This window comes from Drosophila albomicans, chromosome X, assembly GCF_009650485.2.
Source record: "Drosophila albomicans strain 15112-1751.03 chromosome X, ASM965048v2, whole genome shotgun sequence".
Lineage (NCBI taxonomy): Eukaryota > Metazoa > Arthropoda > Insecta > Diptera > Drosophilidae > Drosophila > Drosophila albomicans.
The window spans coordinates 9,419,510-9,433,860 of record NC_047627.2 but is presented as its reverse complement, the minus strand read 5'-3'; the positions used below and the strand labels follow the sequence as shown (position 1 = coordinate 9,433,860).

The following is a 14,351-nucleotide window of genomic DNA, read 5'->3' as shown; positions in this document are numbered from 1 at the left end:
TTTGTTGGGTTTGTGGGTTTTATACCTGGGCTGACTGACTGACTCGCTGACTCTCTGACCGCCTCCTTTGCTTATAAAGGACACTTGTTACGGAGATTGCATCATTATTGAGCGAGACGTTGTTGAGAATGCTGCGTTTTTCTGTGCTGCTCTTCCTCATCGGTGTTGCACTTGTGACCGCCAACGATGATGGTTGCAACGAGATGGTCTGTGGATCGGTGGTCTCAAAGTGTTTGCTTACGCAGAGCTGTCAGTGTAGACTGAACGATTGCCACTGCTGCAAGGACTGCCACAATTGTCTGGGCGAACTGTACACAGAGTGTTGTGGCTGCCTCGATATGTGTCCCAAGCACAAGGACGTGCAGAGTTCGATGACTCCGCGATCGGAGATTGGTGATGTCGAAGGCGTTCCCGAATTATTCGATACCCTGACGGCCGAGGATGATGAACAATGGTCCACCATTCGTATGCCAATGCGAGCGGGCGTTAAGCAGCGCCTGGAGGGAGGAGGATCGGATTTCTTCAATCAACCCTCTGGCGGCAGTGCTAACTGTACCGTCATCTATGTGAACACCTGTGTGAGATCGAACAAATGCAAGGAGCAGTGCGAGAGTATGGGAGCTAATAGCTATCGCTGGTTCCACGACGGTTGCTGCGAATGTGTGGGCGCCCAGTGTCTCAATTATGGTATCAACGAGAGTCGCTGCAGCGAGTGTCCGGAGGATCAGGATCAGGATCTTTTGCTCACTGATGATGCTGCTCATTGGGAGGCGGAACAGGATCTGGAGCGTCTGTTTGGCCTTGAGGATGATGGGCCAAATGATATGTGGGACTATGGCGAGAACGATGAAATGATGTAGATTCTAGTAAAGTAACTTAGTAAACTGTAAATATTTATGTAAGTTCATTTTTTTTAAAGTGTCAAATAAATTACCAATTGCATCTAAATTTTACGATATTATTTATTACTTTGTCGAGGGAATAGTTACAAATTCTCTCATATCGATTTCAAATATAACGGGCATAGCATTGGCTACCTTTCATACTATTTATCGCAATCTATCGAGCTTACAAAGTAATCGTTTTTTGTTTTCATTGTTGACCGCCCAAGCTCGCTGAATTCCCCACATCGCGCAATGGTGAAATAAGTGCAAACAGACGGCAGCACCGATAAGTTATCGATAGTTTCATTTTGGGCCGACGTTATTGTGGCGGAAAGTGAAATCAGCTGCTTCAAAAAGTAAAAACATTAACGCGCGGGATGCAATAATAAACCGTGTATATTTGTGTGTGATAAATAAAATACAAAACAATACGAATTGTGAAATATCGCCTTTACAAACAAAACAGTTGGGTAAGCTGCAAAAATGTATATGTAAAATAAAACACATGTATGTGGCTATATACGTACATACATATGCATGTAGTACATACATACTTACTGCATTTACATACATACATATAAAAGTGCATTATTGGTAATACTGGGTGTAGATATTAATATACATATGTGTGTATTTAATACTATTCATTTAATAGTAGCTTTTTAATAAACATGAAATTTAGCTCTTTAATTGGTTGCTAAAAAAGGCTCCCAAAAACTGTAAACAAAATCAGATCACATGCAGGCCCATTGAATAGAGGGAGCTAGAAAATTATGCTGTTTTCGCCACGCATTTTTCGGCTTCATTTTGCTCGTGCCTTTTGCGTACCCTTTCGTTGCGACACTTCATGTGCATGTGTGTGTGTCTTCTAGATTGTCCCCAGCAAGCAAAGTTAAGAGGGCTCTAAATTATGTGTCCAAAAAGAGCCGATTTTAAGAGTGTTTTCTGAGTAGGCACATAAATAAGATCGTTTTCGGAGCGCAATCAGTGCATTCTAAACATCGACTCATAAAGTGGTCTATTGTCTGAGCATATTCGGAGTTAAGTAAGAACTGAGTTAAAACAGCGCTTAAAATAACGGAATGCAGATTTGCGATAATCGAGATCACAAAACATTTATTTAGTTTCTGCATTACGTGCCTTGCAAGTCGGTCGTGATTAGTGGACAATTAAAATATAAAATATACGTTAAGTTAATAATGCTAAGTTCTTCATTAAACTGTGAATTTGAAATCCTAACTTTATAATATTTCAATTACTTTTAAATTTTTCTTCAAATTCTTTATATTTTTCTAATATTGTAATTTGTTGAATTAAATAAAAATTATATAAAGATCAATTTATCCACACGATTGTATAAACCAAAACGAGTCCGATAAGAATTTTTTCGGTGCGATTTAAGTGCCTAAAAATTATACTTTTATGAGTATTTTTGGAGCGTTTTCAATGCTTGATTAGGAGGGTGAAAGCACTTATTTCCGTATCAAAAAAGAGTCATATCAGACTCAGAAATTGCCCTCTTAAAGTGCGACCGTTTTCACAGAAAAAAACGCTCTTTCCGGACTCTTTTTTGGGCACTTTATGATGTAAAATGCTCATAAAAAACTATCAGAAAACTGTCAGAAAACGCTCAAATTGCTTGCTGGGGTCTATGTGTTTGCATGCATGCTAGAGTGTGATTTAATCGCTTGCCTATGATCGTTCGGCGATGCATTGGCTATTTCTGTTCTCACTTTCTCACTCACAATATCCCTTTCTGCTTTGCGGTCGTTTACCGACACTTACTCGTAAGTGTCCCCAAATTTGTTGTTGTTGTTGAGCCGAAAGCTAAAAGCAAAGAGTGCAAAAGGAAATGAAAAGTCATTGACTTACTGTGTGCTTGGACATTTTAAGGAAATTCTAAACCTGAATCAGGCTATGCTCCTATGCAAAATTACCTTGGCATAAATATGCGTACACTTGAACATATGTATGGAAGTACGTATACATATGTACATACATATAATATGTACATATGTATGAGACTGAAAAACGAATATAACCATATAATCTGCTAGCTTATCTAATTACTATTTTATTATTAGTATTGAAATTTCTACTTTGAGTGCTTAAATTACATTCTGTTTGGTTGGAATTTAGATGTTGAAGCCTATTTAAATTGTACACCTTTAATTTAGACAATGCTGCTTACCTTAAAGGTGAATGTATTGCGCATATGCTGGATGCTATCGAGCACATCATCATCTGCTATCGCTGCTATCACAATTAGCTTCGTACTTACGTGTGTGCGTTGTACATGCGCATATCTGTTATCTAACTACTCGTATCTTGGCTAGCTGAGGCATAACAGAACACAACAGGACAGAAGAGTGTTTGCCTAGCTGGCAAATTTGCTAGCTGGCATCAGTATTCTTCTAAAGGTGACAGCGACAGCGTCAGATTTATTACAAACACGCAACTTTCAAGTTTCAAGACTGCAATAATTCCGAAATTGAATTGGTGTAGTTTGTTTTTAAACAAAAGTGATACAGATCTACTCAGGTTCGTCAGAAATAAAGTGTGCACAAAAGGCAAAAGGATTCAGCATCAATAGCAGAATTAATATTGAAAAATCTTTCTGTCTGTCAAACCCAGTCAGCCTCATTAATTTTTAATAATAAAAGAAAACCATATTTTTGTACACCATTTTGTTTTGTTTTAGAAAATTTATATGATGTGCATAAATTTAACAATCGCAATTTCTAATTCAATAAAAGCAAACATTTTATGTTTAATATTAGAACGATCAACAAAGGCATATTGAAAATAGAATCAAAAATTTGTTGTCGAAAAGTTAAAATTTGTCGGAATTGAAGTATTCATTTAAATTCCATTTTTATTTTAATTGCATATTCTTTTTGACTTACAATATTTTGAATTTTTATTTTTTTAAAGGTGTACTAATTTAAAAAAAAATACGGAATCAATTCTTTAGCAAAATAAGTAAACATAATTAAAAGTTTTCTAGTGATTACATTACATTACAAAAAAAGTTTAGAAAAAATACAAAACAAAACAGTTATAAAAACTGTACCACTTTAAAAATTAAAAATTTAGATAGCCCATTAAAAAAATTTTTTTTTATTATTTTTTTTTATACGTGAACCAATTTTGTGAACAGTTCATCAAGTATTTAATCGCTTAAATAAATTGAATTACATACTTTCAGTGATACAATATTTTAGAAAATGTACTAAAGAAAAAAAATACAAAATAATAAGCTGAATAAATTAACAAAATTATCATTTTATAAATAAGAGAACTGAAGTTCTTTAAACAGTGTTTTTTTTATATTTTTAAAGTGTTTTTAAACAGTGTTTTTTTATATTTTTTAAAGTGAATTCTAAAATAATTAAACGTCTTTAAATATTTTCAAGTGCATTGCAAAAATAAGTTTCGAATTTTAAACACAATAGATATAAAAAATTTATTATTTTATAAATAAGAGAATTCAAGTTCTTTAAACAGTTTTCTTCTAAATATTTTTTAAAGTGAATAAATTTTGTGAAACGTGCACGATGCAATTAATTTCCAAAATAATCCCAATTAAATATTTTAATTTTCGGAAATAAGAGCTCCAATATATTAACGCAGAAGAAATGTATCAAATTTTATAATGTACTTTTTTGTACAACCACAACGAATATAAAATGCAAGTGATGGTGAATTCTACGCGTAACTTTATGAAGGTGGATAAATCCACGACTGCGTCTGCGACTACGAATACAACTATATATTGTGATCGATCTCGGAAAAAGCTGTTGCAATAACGATAACGATAAGCAGTAAGCGTGAATTCTCTTAATTAAGCATTCATAAGCATTCGTGACGCTCGATTCTATATCATCAGGATGCTGGGTGGAGTGGGAGTCCGACGCAGAAGAAGCTCGTCACCGATGACGCGCTTAACGAATTCGAACGTATTTAGCTTGGATGACAACATTGCTATCATTGGAGATGGCATCACCCGGAGTTGTGGACCTTCCTCCGGCCCGCCGTCGACTGGCAAGCTAAGGCACTCAGCCACAGGCAGAGGCAATGAGAGTTTTCCATTAGTTCAGACACGTCTCAACTTGGGTGATATAATGTGAGTATTCATGCATATCATTGGCAATATATCAACATGTAGAAGTAGCCCCATGGTTTTTATGTCTTCTGTCTAGAAGAGTGTGCCAAAAATAATTCGCGCATCTAAATTCATGGTAAAAATGGCAACATTTTAATGAAAAAACTGTGTTGGATTTTTCATTTAAAAAATTCTCAGTTGAACAAATAACTTTTTTAATAGCTAATTGTATATCATAAGTGAAGATTTAAGGTTCAACTGAAAGCTAGTCGCTTTACTAATGTTGACTGTTGACATCTACGTTAATACTCATAGGAAAAAAATGAAAAACGCGGCTAAATTGTCTGTTGAATATATGTATTTCGGTAGGCGTTGGTAATAATCCAATTCTTGAGTAATTGAAAAAAACATATTTTCAATAGTGATTTGAGATAATCAAAAAAAAATTGCTGCCCATTGCTTGAAATTGTTTGCCCAGGGAAAATTTTTTTTGTCCACCCTTAGTTTCAAAATTATAAAAAAATAATTTTGAAACTTGGACAAACAATGAATTTGTATAAAAAAGTATGAAAATTTTTGGAATTTTGAAATTCTTAAGGGTGGGCAAACGAAAATAGCGAATGGGCAGTCTGAATAAGTCAAAAAAAATTGAAAAATTTTGAAATTTGGCAAATTGGCGATTTCCGCAAAAAAAATTTTTGAAATTTTTGAAAAAAACAATTTTTTTTTATAATTTTGAAACTAAGGGTGGGCAAAAAGAAATGTTCCCTGGGCAAACATGGGCAAACGATTTCAAGCAATGGGCACCAATTTTTTTTATTATCTCAAATCACTGGACCCAGCTTCTCCGAGCTAATTTCAATTCAATAATAATTAATATTTCATGTAAAGTGATTTGATCTAAAAAAAATCGAAAATTATTGCCTAGTTTTCGGCGCAGGTCATTTTTATTCGATTGTAAGGTTGTCCCTTGGTTCGGTTTTATTTTATTCCGAAATAGAAATGTATCCTAAGTCTTAGTGTGGGCTAGTCAGTAGAAGATGTAATACTTAGACTTATTACATATGTTTGAAGCATTCTTCACTCTATTCCAATATAAATACTAAACACTTAAGTTTAATAATTCCGCCCTTATCGCTGAAGCTTTACGCCTCTCGCATCCAGATGGCGTCTCGCAACTTGCAACCCTGAACGAAAGCGGTGAACACATCGATAAGAGTTGAGTTGCCAATTGCCAAACTTGTGTTTTGACACTTGGTCGCACAGTGCTGAGACAGCCAAAAGCTTACGCATGGGGGATGAAAAGCACTGCATAAAGCTCTCAGCTATATCGTTAGTCAAGAGAGTGCAATAAAATAAAAAAAAAAACGACTGCGACAAACATCACAGAAAGTTGGGCAGGACACACGGCTATAATTAGAGTTAAATATACAAAAAAAAAATGTGGCATCTTTTGATTTGATTGAGAATGTCGCCGCCAACAATTGCGATTAGAAAAGTGTGCAGTACATAAGAAAATTGCTAAAGAGTCGAGTGTGTCGAGAGTGTCGAGTCGAGTCGAGAGTCGAGTTGAGTCGAGAGTCGAGTCGAATCGCGGTGTCCATGTCCAGTGTGTGTGCCAGCAAAGCAAGTTCAACGTTACTTGTGGTGAAGAGCTTTTTGTTTTCGATCCAAAGCGCAGGACTGTTTGGTTAGCTGCTTGGATGGTTGGTTTGGTTCGTTCGTTCGTTCGTTCGTTCGTTCGCTCGCTGGTTGGCTGGTTGTGCCATGTTGTGTGTAGTTGTGCGATGTGATGTAGTGTGTAATGTGTAAAGTGTAATGCAAAGTATTTCATCGACTTGCCACTTGCGACTTGCGTTTTGTTAAGTTTTTTTTTTCTTCTTTCCAACTAGTCCAACTAGTGAGACAAATTCGTTGGTCGCATTGAGCGGTTTTTGTTTTTTACCTTTTTTTTCCGACCGAGTGCCCGATAAATGATAAATGTTTTAAGCATTTTTTCCAGTGCCGAGCCGAAGAAGCACAGTGCATATGTATTTGTGAATGTATAAATGAAATGAATGTATATATATTTATATACATAGAGAGGAGTATATACATATATGTATGTGTGTATATATTTCGCTTTGTCGCAAAATTTTGTTGGGCCAAGAAACTCGACATTTCGAAGTTAATGTGTGGTGGCATGTGTATATATATGTACATATATGTACATGTATATGTAGCTAAAAATCGGGTCGAGTGGTGAAAATAAAGTTACAAACATTCAAACCAAGAATAATTGCGAAATTTTTGTGTGCTGCGAGCGAATGCCGAGGAATATCATGGAAGTGAAACAAAGACCATGAAAAGTGAATTTAATCAGAAAATCGAAAGAAAGAAAAAAAGAACGGAAAACGAGAAGCAAGAAAAGAATGAAAATGAAAATGGAAAATGGATATACAAGATATTATAAATACTCGCCGTTGCCGCCTCTCACACATTCACATTCACATTCACATTCTCAATCAGAATCACATCACTTGTCCCTTCCCCCCGCCCCTCTCACCGCCCCCTCGCCACTGTGGAACGTTGTGTTCCTTCCACATGTTTTGTGCTGTTGTCTGTCGTCTGTCTCCAGTGCTTGGCTGTAATTGTTTAAAGTTGTGCTCTCCACACAGCTAAACAGCCCCCCTCTAATATACGCACTTTACATTTGTATATGTAGATGTACATGTACTTGTACTTGTACTTGTACATACACACACACACACATACACGCGTCGTCGTGCATGTATACATACATACTAGTGTATATGTACTTCTACGTACAAATGCGACTATGACAGTCACAGTGTAATCGCGCGTGTGTCAGAGTATGCGTGCTTGTACGTCTGTGTGTGTGTGTGTGTGTGCCAGTTGGGTCAGCGGGTTAGAAACACAACACAACGTCGCTTGGAATGTTGCGTGGGGCGTGCGGCGGGGCTGGCTGTGTGGCGGAGCAGTGTGAGGCGGGTAGCGAAGGCGTCAGAGCCAGAGCCAGAACCAGCGTCAACGTCAGCGTCAACGTCAGCGCTAGCTTTGACAATGGGCAAGTGAATTTCGGCTTCGGTTACTGCGGCAATCTCTGTAGTGACGTGTATGCCACGGAAGGTGAATGAATTGTACTAATTGTACCAAGTACCCCGCACATAGTACAGCATCCGCAGAGGGTGGATGGAGGGCAGTGTGGGGAAGGAGGAGGCGGAGGTGGAAGTGGAAGTTCACACATTTTTTTCCCCATAGCTCTGGCACAAAATTCATTTTCAAAATATTGACCTCAAATGCAAATAGCATATACCATGTAGAATACATATAGATTCTTTTGTGTCACTAGGTCTTAAAAATTTGTAATTCTTGCTCAACATTATTCTTCGGGAATACAAATTGTTTCTCTTTGCATGTGTGTTTGTGTATGTGTGTGTGAGAGATTGAGATGAATATCAATGAGTACATTTCGCATGTCAAATGTGTGTGGTGTATATGTACAAATGTATGTCATTCTACATATGTATATGTAAGTACATACATACATGCATACATACGTACATCTTTATGTACACAGATGCATATGAATAATAACAGTACAATGTGCTTAAACCAATTAAGTTTGCGTCGCTCGAAATGTAAAAAGCTTTATTCATGCTCACATGGAACGAAAGTAGAGTGAAGCGCATAAAAATAGGCAACGTTACGTCTCCTGTATGCTATAAGCACACACAAACCCACACACACACACACACTCACACGTACCATGAAAACTTCGACATATGTTTATAAGCACACATGTATGTAGATATGTATACATTTGTTTGCAAATACAAATATGTACATGCGTGAACATGTTTGCAGTTTATCTTTATGTACAATAGTTCGTAAATATAGCAGCTGAACGTATATCAGTTCGCTTGTTTATTTCGAGCAACAAATACGTTCAAAACTTTGCCAACAAATCTCATTAAAAATGTGTATGAATATGAAAACGTATACGCAATATGCATGAGACATGATACCAAAAATAATACTGCACCATTTGGTCAAAGAGGAACATTCTGTAGAAATAAAAAGGCCATAAAATAGCCTAGCACAATCGTGTATTTTTGTGGCGTTTCAATTATTAACTGTATTTCAAATGTATATACATATGTATATTTTTCTTATTTCCGTCTATTTCTGATAGATAATCCCTAAAAATCCCCCAAAAGCGCAACAAAAAAATAAAATACTATTAAATGATAAATATACTAAAGCCTATTTTAGAGCGAGTTATAAGCAAAACACGAGTTGTAATGCCGCAAATGTTAAATTGTGTTCCATTCCGAATCTTAATACCAGCCTCTTAACGAAGAGCAAACCAAATAAAAAGATTAAAATACTATTAGACGATAAATATACCAAAATCTATTTTGAGAACACATTTTTTGGTTTGGATAGTACTTTGAAATTTCATTTAGTCAATAATATTTAATCATCGTAAATGATGAACAAATCTTACCAAATACATTTGAAAAGACTATCTAGTCATGGATAGTTAGGAAAATTATTGTAAAATTCAGTTTCCTCAGTTTCGATTCCATATAATAGCAAAAAGCTTTGAAGAAACTTGATAACGTCAATGATTACCCATACTTTGATTCAATTTTATTAGATCCAAGTTACTTATTAAAAAAATGTTATGAATGCAACAAAATATTGGAATTTCAATACAACATAAAAGATAATTACAAGTCAACAATATCATCGCATTGAATAATTGTAGGTATCAGCCATACCGCCACTAAAAGTATAAATACCAATCGATTATGCTGGGTGTTATCGATATATACATATCTACATAAGGATATTAAAGAAACTATATGTGCGACAGCTTTAATTGGCATTATAATTGTTTATGTAGTGGAACCGAGAGCCGAGACCGGTTGGTCGGTCGGTCCCATTTAATACGATACATTGTAACGGCATCTTTTATGGGGGAATTCCGATGCATAAACAATTCATTTACAATTACAACATGCGCTCTACTTAAGTATGAATGTCTGTATGTATGTATGTGTAATCTGGAGAAACAGCAATATCCCAAATTCCTACAGTAAAACGTAAACACGAAGGGTTGCTGCAGTGCGGTTTCATCCTTATCTGTGTGTGGAGAGTTTTAGTTGGCACACTACGCAAGCGAGTGTGCTATGCTGCTTGCTGTTTGCTTCTTGCTGCTTGCTGCTTTCTATGCCGTCAGTCAGTCAGTCAGGCTTTCCTTTCCCATTTCCAGTCAAGCCGAAATTTCTGTTTAGCGTTCCACATTTCACCACAGTGTGTTGAATTTTTTCATTACCATTCTTATGTACATACGTATACGTATACGTACGTACGTCCGTTTGTATGTTGTGTGAGTGCATTGTGCAGAGCGTTTCATCCCCTAATTTTTCATTCATAGCGTGTTCCAGTAATGGAATGTTATACTGATATTTAAAAATGTACATACATATACGAATGTAGAATATATAATGTATTTAGGCAAACACAAACACCAAATGTTTTCTACATCTGATGTACAATGTCTTACATACATACATATTTATTAATGTATATGTATAAACGCAAGTCTGTCTATATTTATACATGTACATATGATTGGGTTGCGCGCTTATGTCTGTATGTGTGTGTGTGTGTGTGTGTGTGTTTGTGTTTGTGTGTGCATTTTGATAGGTCATGAACTGAATTGACCCGAACCAAAACGAAACCACTTTCAAAGCTTCTAAAGGCAACATTCACCATCAAATGTAACAAAAATAATAAACTAATGTACAATCCAACAACATAAATAAATGATACAACTTATCAACCAAGTGATGTGAATAATACTATGTGATGAAACATACATACATACGTAAATATGTATATAAATACTACGAAAGAATTATTTAAGCCAAATCAACGGAATTCATTTACTCCGATCCGATCCAACGCACAAACAAATATATTAATGAAGTGTATAATAAATTTTAATCATAGAATTTGGTGTTCGAATAGCATTTTGTGCAATACTTGTAAGAATAATTGAAGAAAAACACGACTTCATCAAGCAAAACGCAAGAGAAAACAAAACAACAGCAACAACAAAAAAAAAAAACACAAATAAAAATTCATAAAAAAGAAAAACAAAAAAACAACAGCAGAATAAACACATCCCAGTTAAAGTAGCAGCATAAACAAAACGGTAGATGAAATAAACACAAAACTAGAACAGCAAAGCGAGAGACCGACCGACCGACCGACCCAGTATATATATATATATATATATATATAACACCCCAGAGAGCGAGAGGAATTCGCAGTGGTGTTTCAATAGTCCTCGGACCTCCAGAGCGCGTCGTACACTGTTGCCCCGACTGTTGCCAAAATACAGTGGCTTCCCAATTAAATGTGCAGTTGCCACTATTGTGCCATGCGGACGGCGTGTCACTCCCGACAAATGCGTATTGTGGTTCACCTTGTGTAATATAATTATGGCCGAGCGGTCGTTACAAAAGTATCAGAAATTGGATATAGTGACGGTATGTTGTTAATCGCCCACACGAATTAGAGTTCAATTCAATTCATTGTAGCATTTGTTAAGTGGTGAAACCGATATGTGCATTAACCACACATATGTAAGTTTATTCACTTCAAATGCTAATATAAGTTATCTACATCATCAAATTAGGATGTCAAATATTCTATAAAATGGTCAAGTTTATTTTGCTTAAAGATCAAACCGAGAAATTGCTATTCAAATCAAATTTGTATCCCATTTCGTTCATTTCCTTTTCTGTATGCCAATCAATAGTTACTAAATATTATATACGTAAATTCGAATTAAATATTTAAGCAAACTTTCGTGTACTTTAAAATGCAAACTGTTTTTGGTGCGTATGACCTTTTGAAATTACAATTTGAATCGATTGCCAAGTATAAAATCAATGCTCCTAATCAAAATAGAGATTGATTTTACTATTTTGAATTCGAATGCTTTTCTGAAATTAATTGAGATTAACTATCATAAGTATAATATGAATGTACTGCGTACAAGTATGTAATAACAAATAACAAATTGAATATTTCATCATGTTGTAGGTTGGAAGCAGCTCAGGAAGCAGTGCTAGCAGGGCATCAACAGGACTCCTTAGGCGGGGGGCACTTGGGTCGAAAGGGAGCCCATCGCTTAGCTGATAGAATGGGTGGCCCAAAAAAAGAGGAAAACCCACCAGGTGGTGGTCCGACGTCATTGTTTATCCTAACCGAGGATAACCCAATTCGAAAGTACACACGATTCATCATTGAATGGCCGCCCTTTGAGTACGCTGTGTTATTGACAATCATCGCCAACTGTGTTGTGTTGGCACTAGAGGAACACTTGCCAGAAAGCGACAAGACAGTATTGGCTCAAAAACTGGTAAGTCATCAACATTCATATACATACATATATCTTAAATATATAATATTTCATTCTCAATTGCATTTGTAGGAAAAAACGGAGGCCTATTTTATATGCATTTTCTGTGTAGAAGCATCGCTCAAGATCATTGCCTTAGGGCTTGTTCTGCATAAACACTCCTATCTCAGGAATATTTGGAACATCATGGATTTTTTCGTTGTAGTGACGGGGTAAATATGCATTTGAATTTAATGTTTATTTTATTGAGCCAATTCTTTTGTTAGTACTTATATATATATATATTTTTTTTTTGATGTCATCAATGCTGCAAAGCAAAGCTTATTATTTACTATGTCTGATTCTTGGCATAATATTTATTTTGAACAAATAACGAGATTTCCCACAAGTCAATAAATAAATTTACTATATTAAAAAAGAAAAAAATTATATTTTGAAAATCAAAACAATTTATAATAAGTTTTTTTTTCGCTTAATTTAAAACACATGAAAGTATTTTTTTGTTTAAATTATTATTTAACAATAATTAAGATGATCACACAGTGATCGTTGTGGGATGTAATTGTATTTATGATTAGTCGCAAAAAAAAAAAAAAAAAAAAAAAAAGGTGGACAATTGATTGTTGGTCTTAAATTGTTGTTGCTATATTTAAAAAATATGCAATTTAAAGAATCATTAAATTCACAATTTACCCATGTGTACACCGACTTTTCAATGGCAAAAAAACCCCCAATGCCGAACAGTGTCATGACGATATTTGCTGAGGCCAATATAGATGTTGACCTACGCATGTTGAGATCTTTTCGTGTATTACGGCCGTTGAAGCTTGTATCCCGAATTCCAAGTAAGATTCCGTTGATTGACACAATAAAAACTATATTCAAATAATTATGAAATTCCTAGGCCAGATATCTAAATACATATTTCGTTTATTTCAATTAATATGTACAATTATTCTAGATTCATAGAACTTAGGAGCTAGCTCAACCAAAGTTCGCAGAAAACATTCAAATTCGTTTTGCTCATTTTAACCTAGGAGCATTATTCTAGATAAATATTCTTTAAATATTCATTCTACTACGTACTAATCAACAAATGCGTGTGCGTCCTTCGGTGAGACGCGATTACGATAAAAGTATTCATATTTACATATTAGATCTACATAATAGTACAAAAGTATTTGTGCGATTTTGGTGTTTAACAAAGTCGTGAGTAATATGTGTTTAAATAGACAAAGAGCTAAATTTAAGTTTTATATTTGTATGGGGCTAGAATTTACATTTCACTTAATTTAAAAAAAAAAATGTATGATTACTTATAAATATAACTCATTTTTGTTCTTCATAACTAACTGACTAACTGAGCTAAGCTCGTAATATTATATGTGTCAGAAAGTTTATCCGCCTATCAAGCGGACTTTCTAAAGCCCATCATTGGCATTTAGCTAATTATAATTTAAAAATAGAGAAAATTATTTATTTTTTCTGTTTTAGCGACAAAATTACTGGTATTAATCGATCTGGAAGAAAGAACTAATACTATATATTTTTTTTATTTTTCGAATTACTTTATTATTTTTATTTACTATAGATCAAAAATCATTCACATTTTATAGAACATTTAAAAGTCATTAGATACTCTTAGTAGTAATACAGTCATGTTTATAATAAAGTCAACAATAAATTTATTTCATGCAACAATTTTTATTCATTGATTTACACAATTTAGTCTAAGGTTCTTCAAACTCTTTTTTTATGATATATTGAAAGAATAGAATAGAATAGAATAGAATAAATGCAGATAGCAGCATAGATGTGATCTGGACGATTGGAAAAACCCGACGATTTACTATTTATTATGTTTTCGTTTAAAACATTCACTAAATTTTTAATTAAATACATAAAGTTTCTCTGATGT

General features: G+C 34.8%; 2 protein-coding genes and 1 long non-coding RNA gene across 25 annotated transcripts in view; all 3 read left to right on the top strand.

Annotated features, from left to right (window-relative positions):
* Nucleotides 1–62: 62 nt before the first annotated feature.
* On the top strand, nt 63–868 carry LOC117575872 (protein twisted gastrulation). The gene has a single exon (XM_034260307.2). It carries the CDS (start codon nt 129–131, stop codon nt 858–860), a length of 732 nt encoding a protein of 243 aa, XP_034116198.1. The 5' UTR covers nt 63–128; the 3' UTR covers nt 861–868.
* A 3,690-nt stretch (nt 869–4,558) lies between these two features.
* Nucleotides 4,559–14,351, top strand: part of LOC117575672 (voltage-dependent calcium channel type A subunit alpha-1) — a 60,646-nt gene continuing 50,853 nt past the window's right edge. For 8 of the 21 annotated variants that reach the window (XM_034260172.2, XM_052008714.1, XM_052008716.1 and 5 more), the window contains exons 1-4: nt 4,561–4,708; nt 4,774–5,010; nt 12,115–12,433; nt 12,506–12,645. In XM_034260172.2, the coding sequence (XP_034116063.1) occupies nt 4,775–5,010; nt 12,115–12,433; nt 12,506–12,645 (695 nt within the window). In that variant the 5' untranslated portion in view covers nt 4,561–4,708; nt 4,774. Of the gene's footprint in view, nt 4,709–4,773; nt 5,011–11,098; nt 11,556–12,114; nt 12,434–12,505; nt 12,646–13,177; nt 13,279–14,351 lie in introns of those variants that run through there. The other 13 variants (XM_052008713.1, XM_052008718.1, XM_052008712.1 and 10 more) reach the window with 7 other exon arrangements.
* On the top strand, nt 6,304–11,106 carry LOC127566400 (uncharacterized). 3 transcript variants are annotated; one of them, XR_007955700.1, is made up of 2 exons: nt 6,304–6,636; nt 11,032–11,106. It is a non-coding gene; the product is annotated as an uncharacterized LOC127566400 (long non-coding RNA). The 3 variants fall into 3 exon arrangements; XR_007955699.1 differs by having other exon boundaries at nt 11,014–11,106; XR_007955701.1 differs by lacking the exon at nt 6,304–6,636 and adding an exon at nt 6,736–6,804 and having other exon boundaries at nt 11,014–11,106.

Excerpts from the sequence above, each read along its gene's own strand:
- LOC117575872 (XM_034260307.2), top strand. The coding sequence starts at position 129 with ATGCTGCGTTTTTCTGTGCTGCTCTTCCTCATCGGTGTTGCACTTGTG.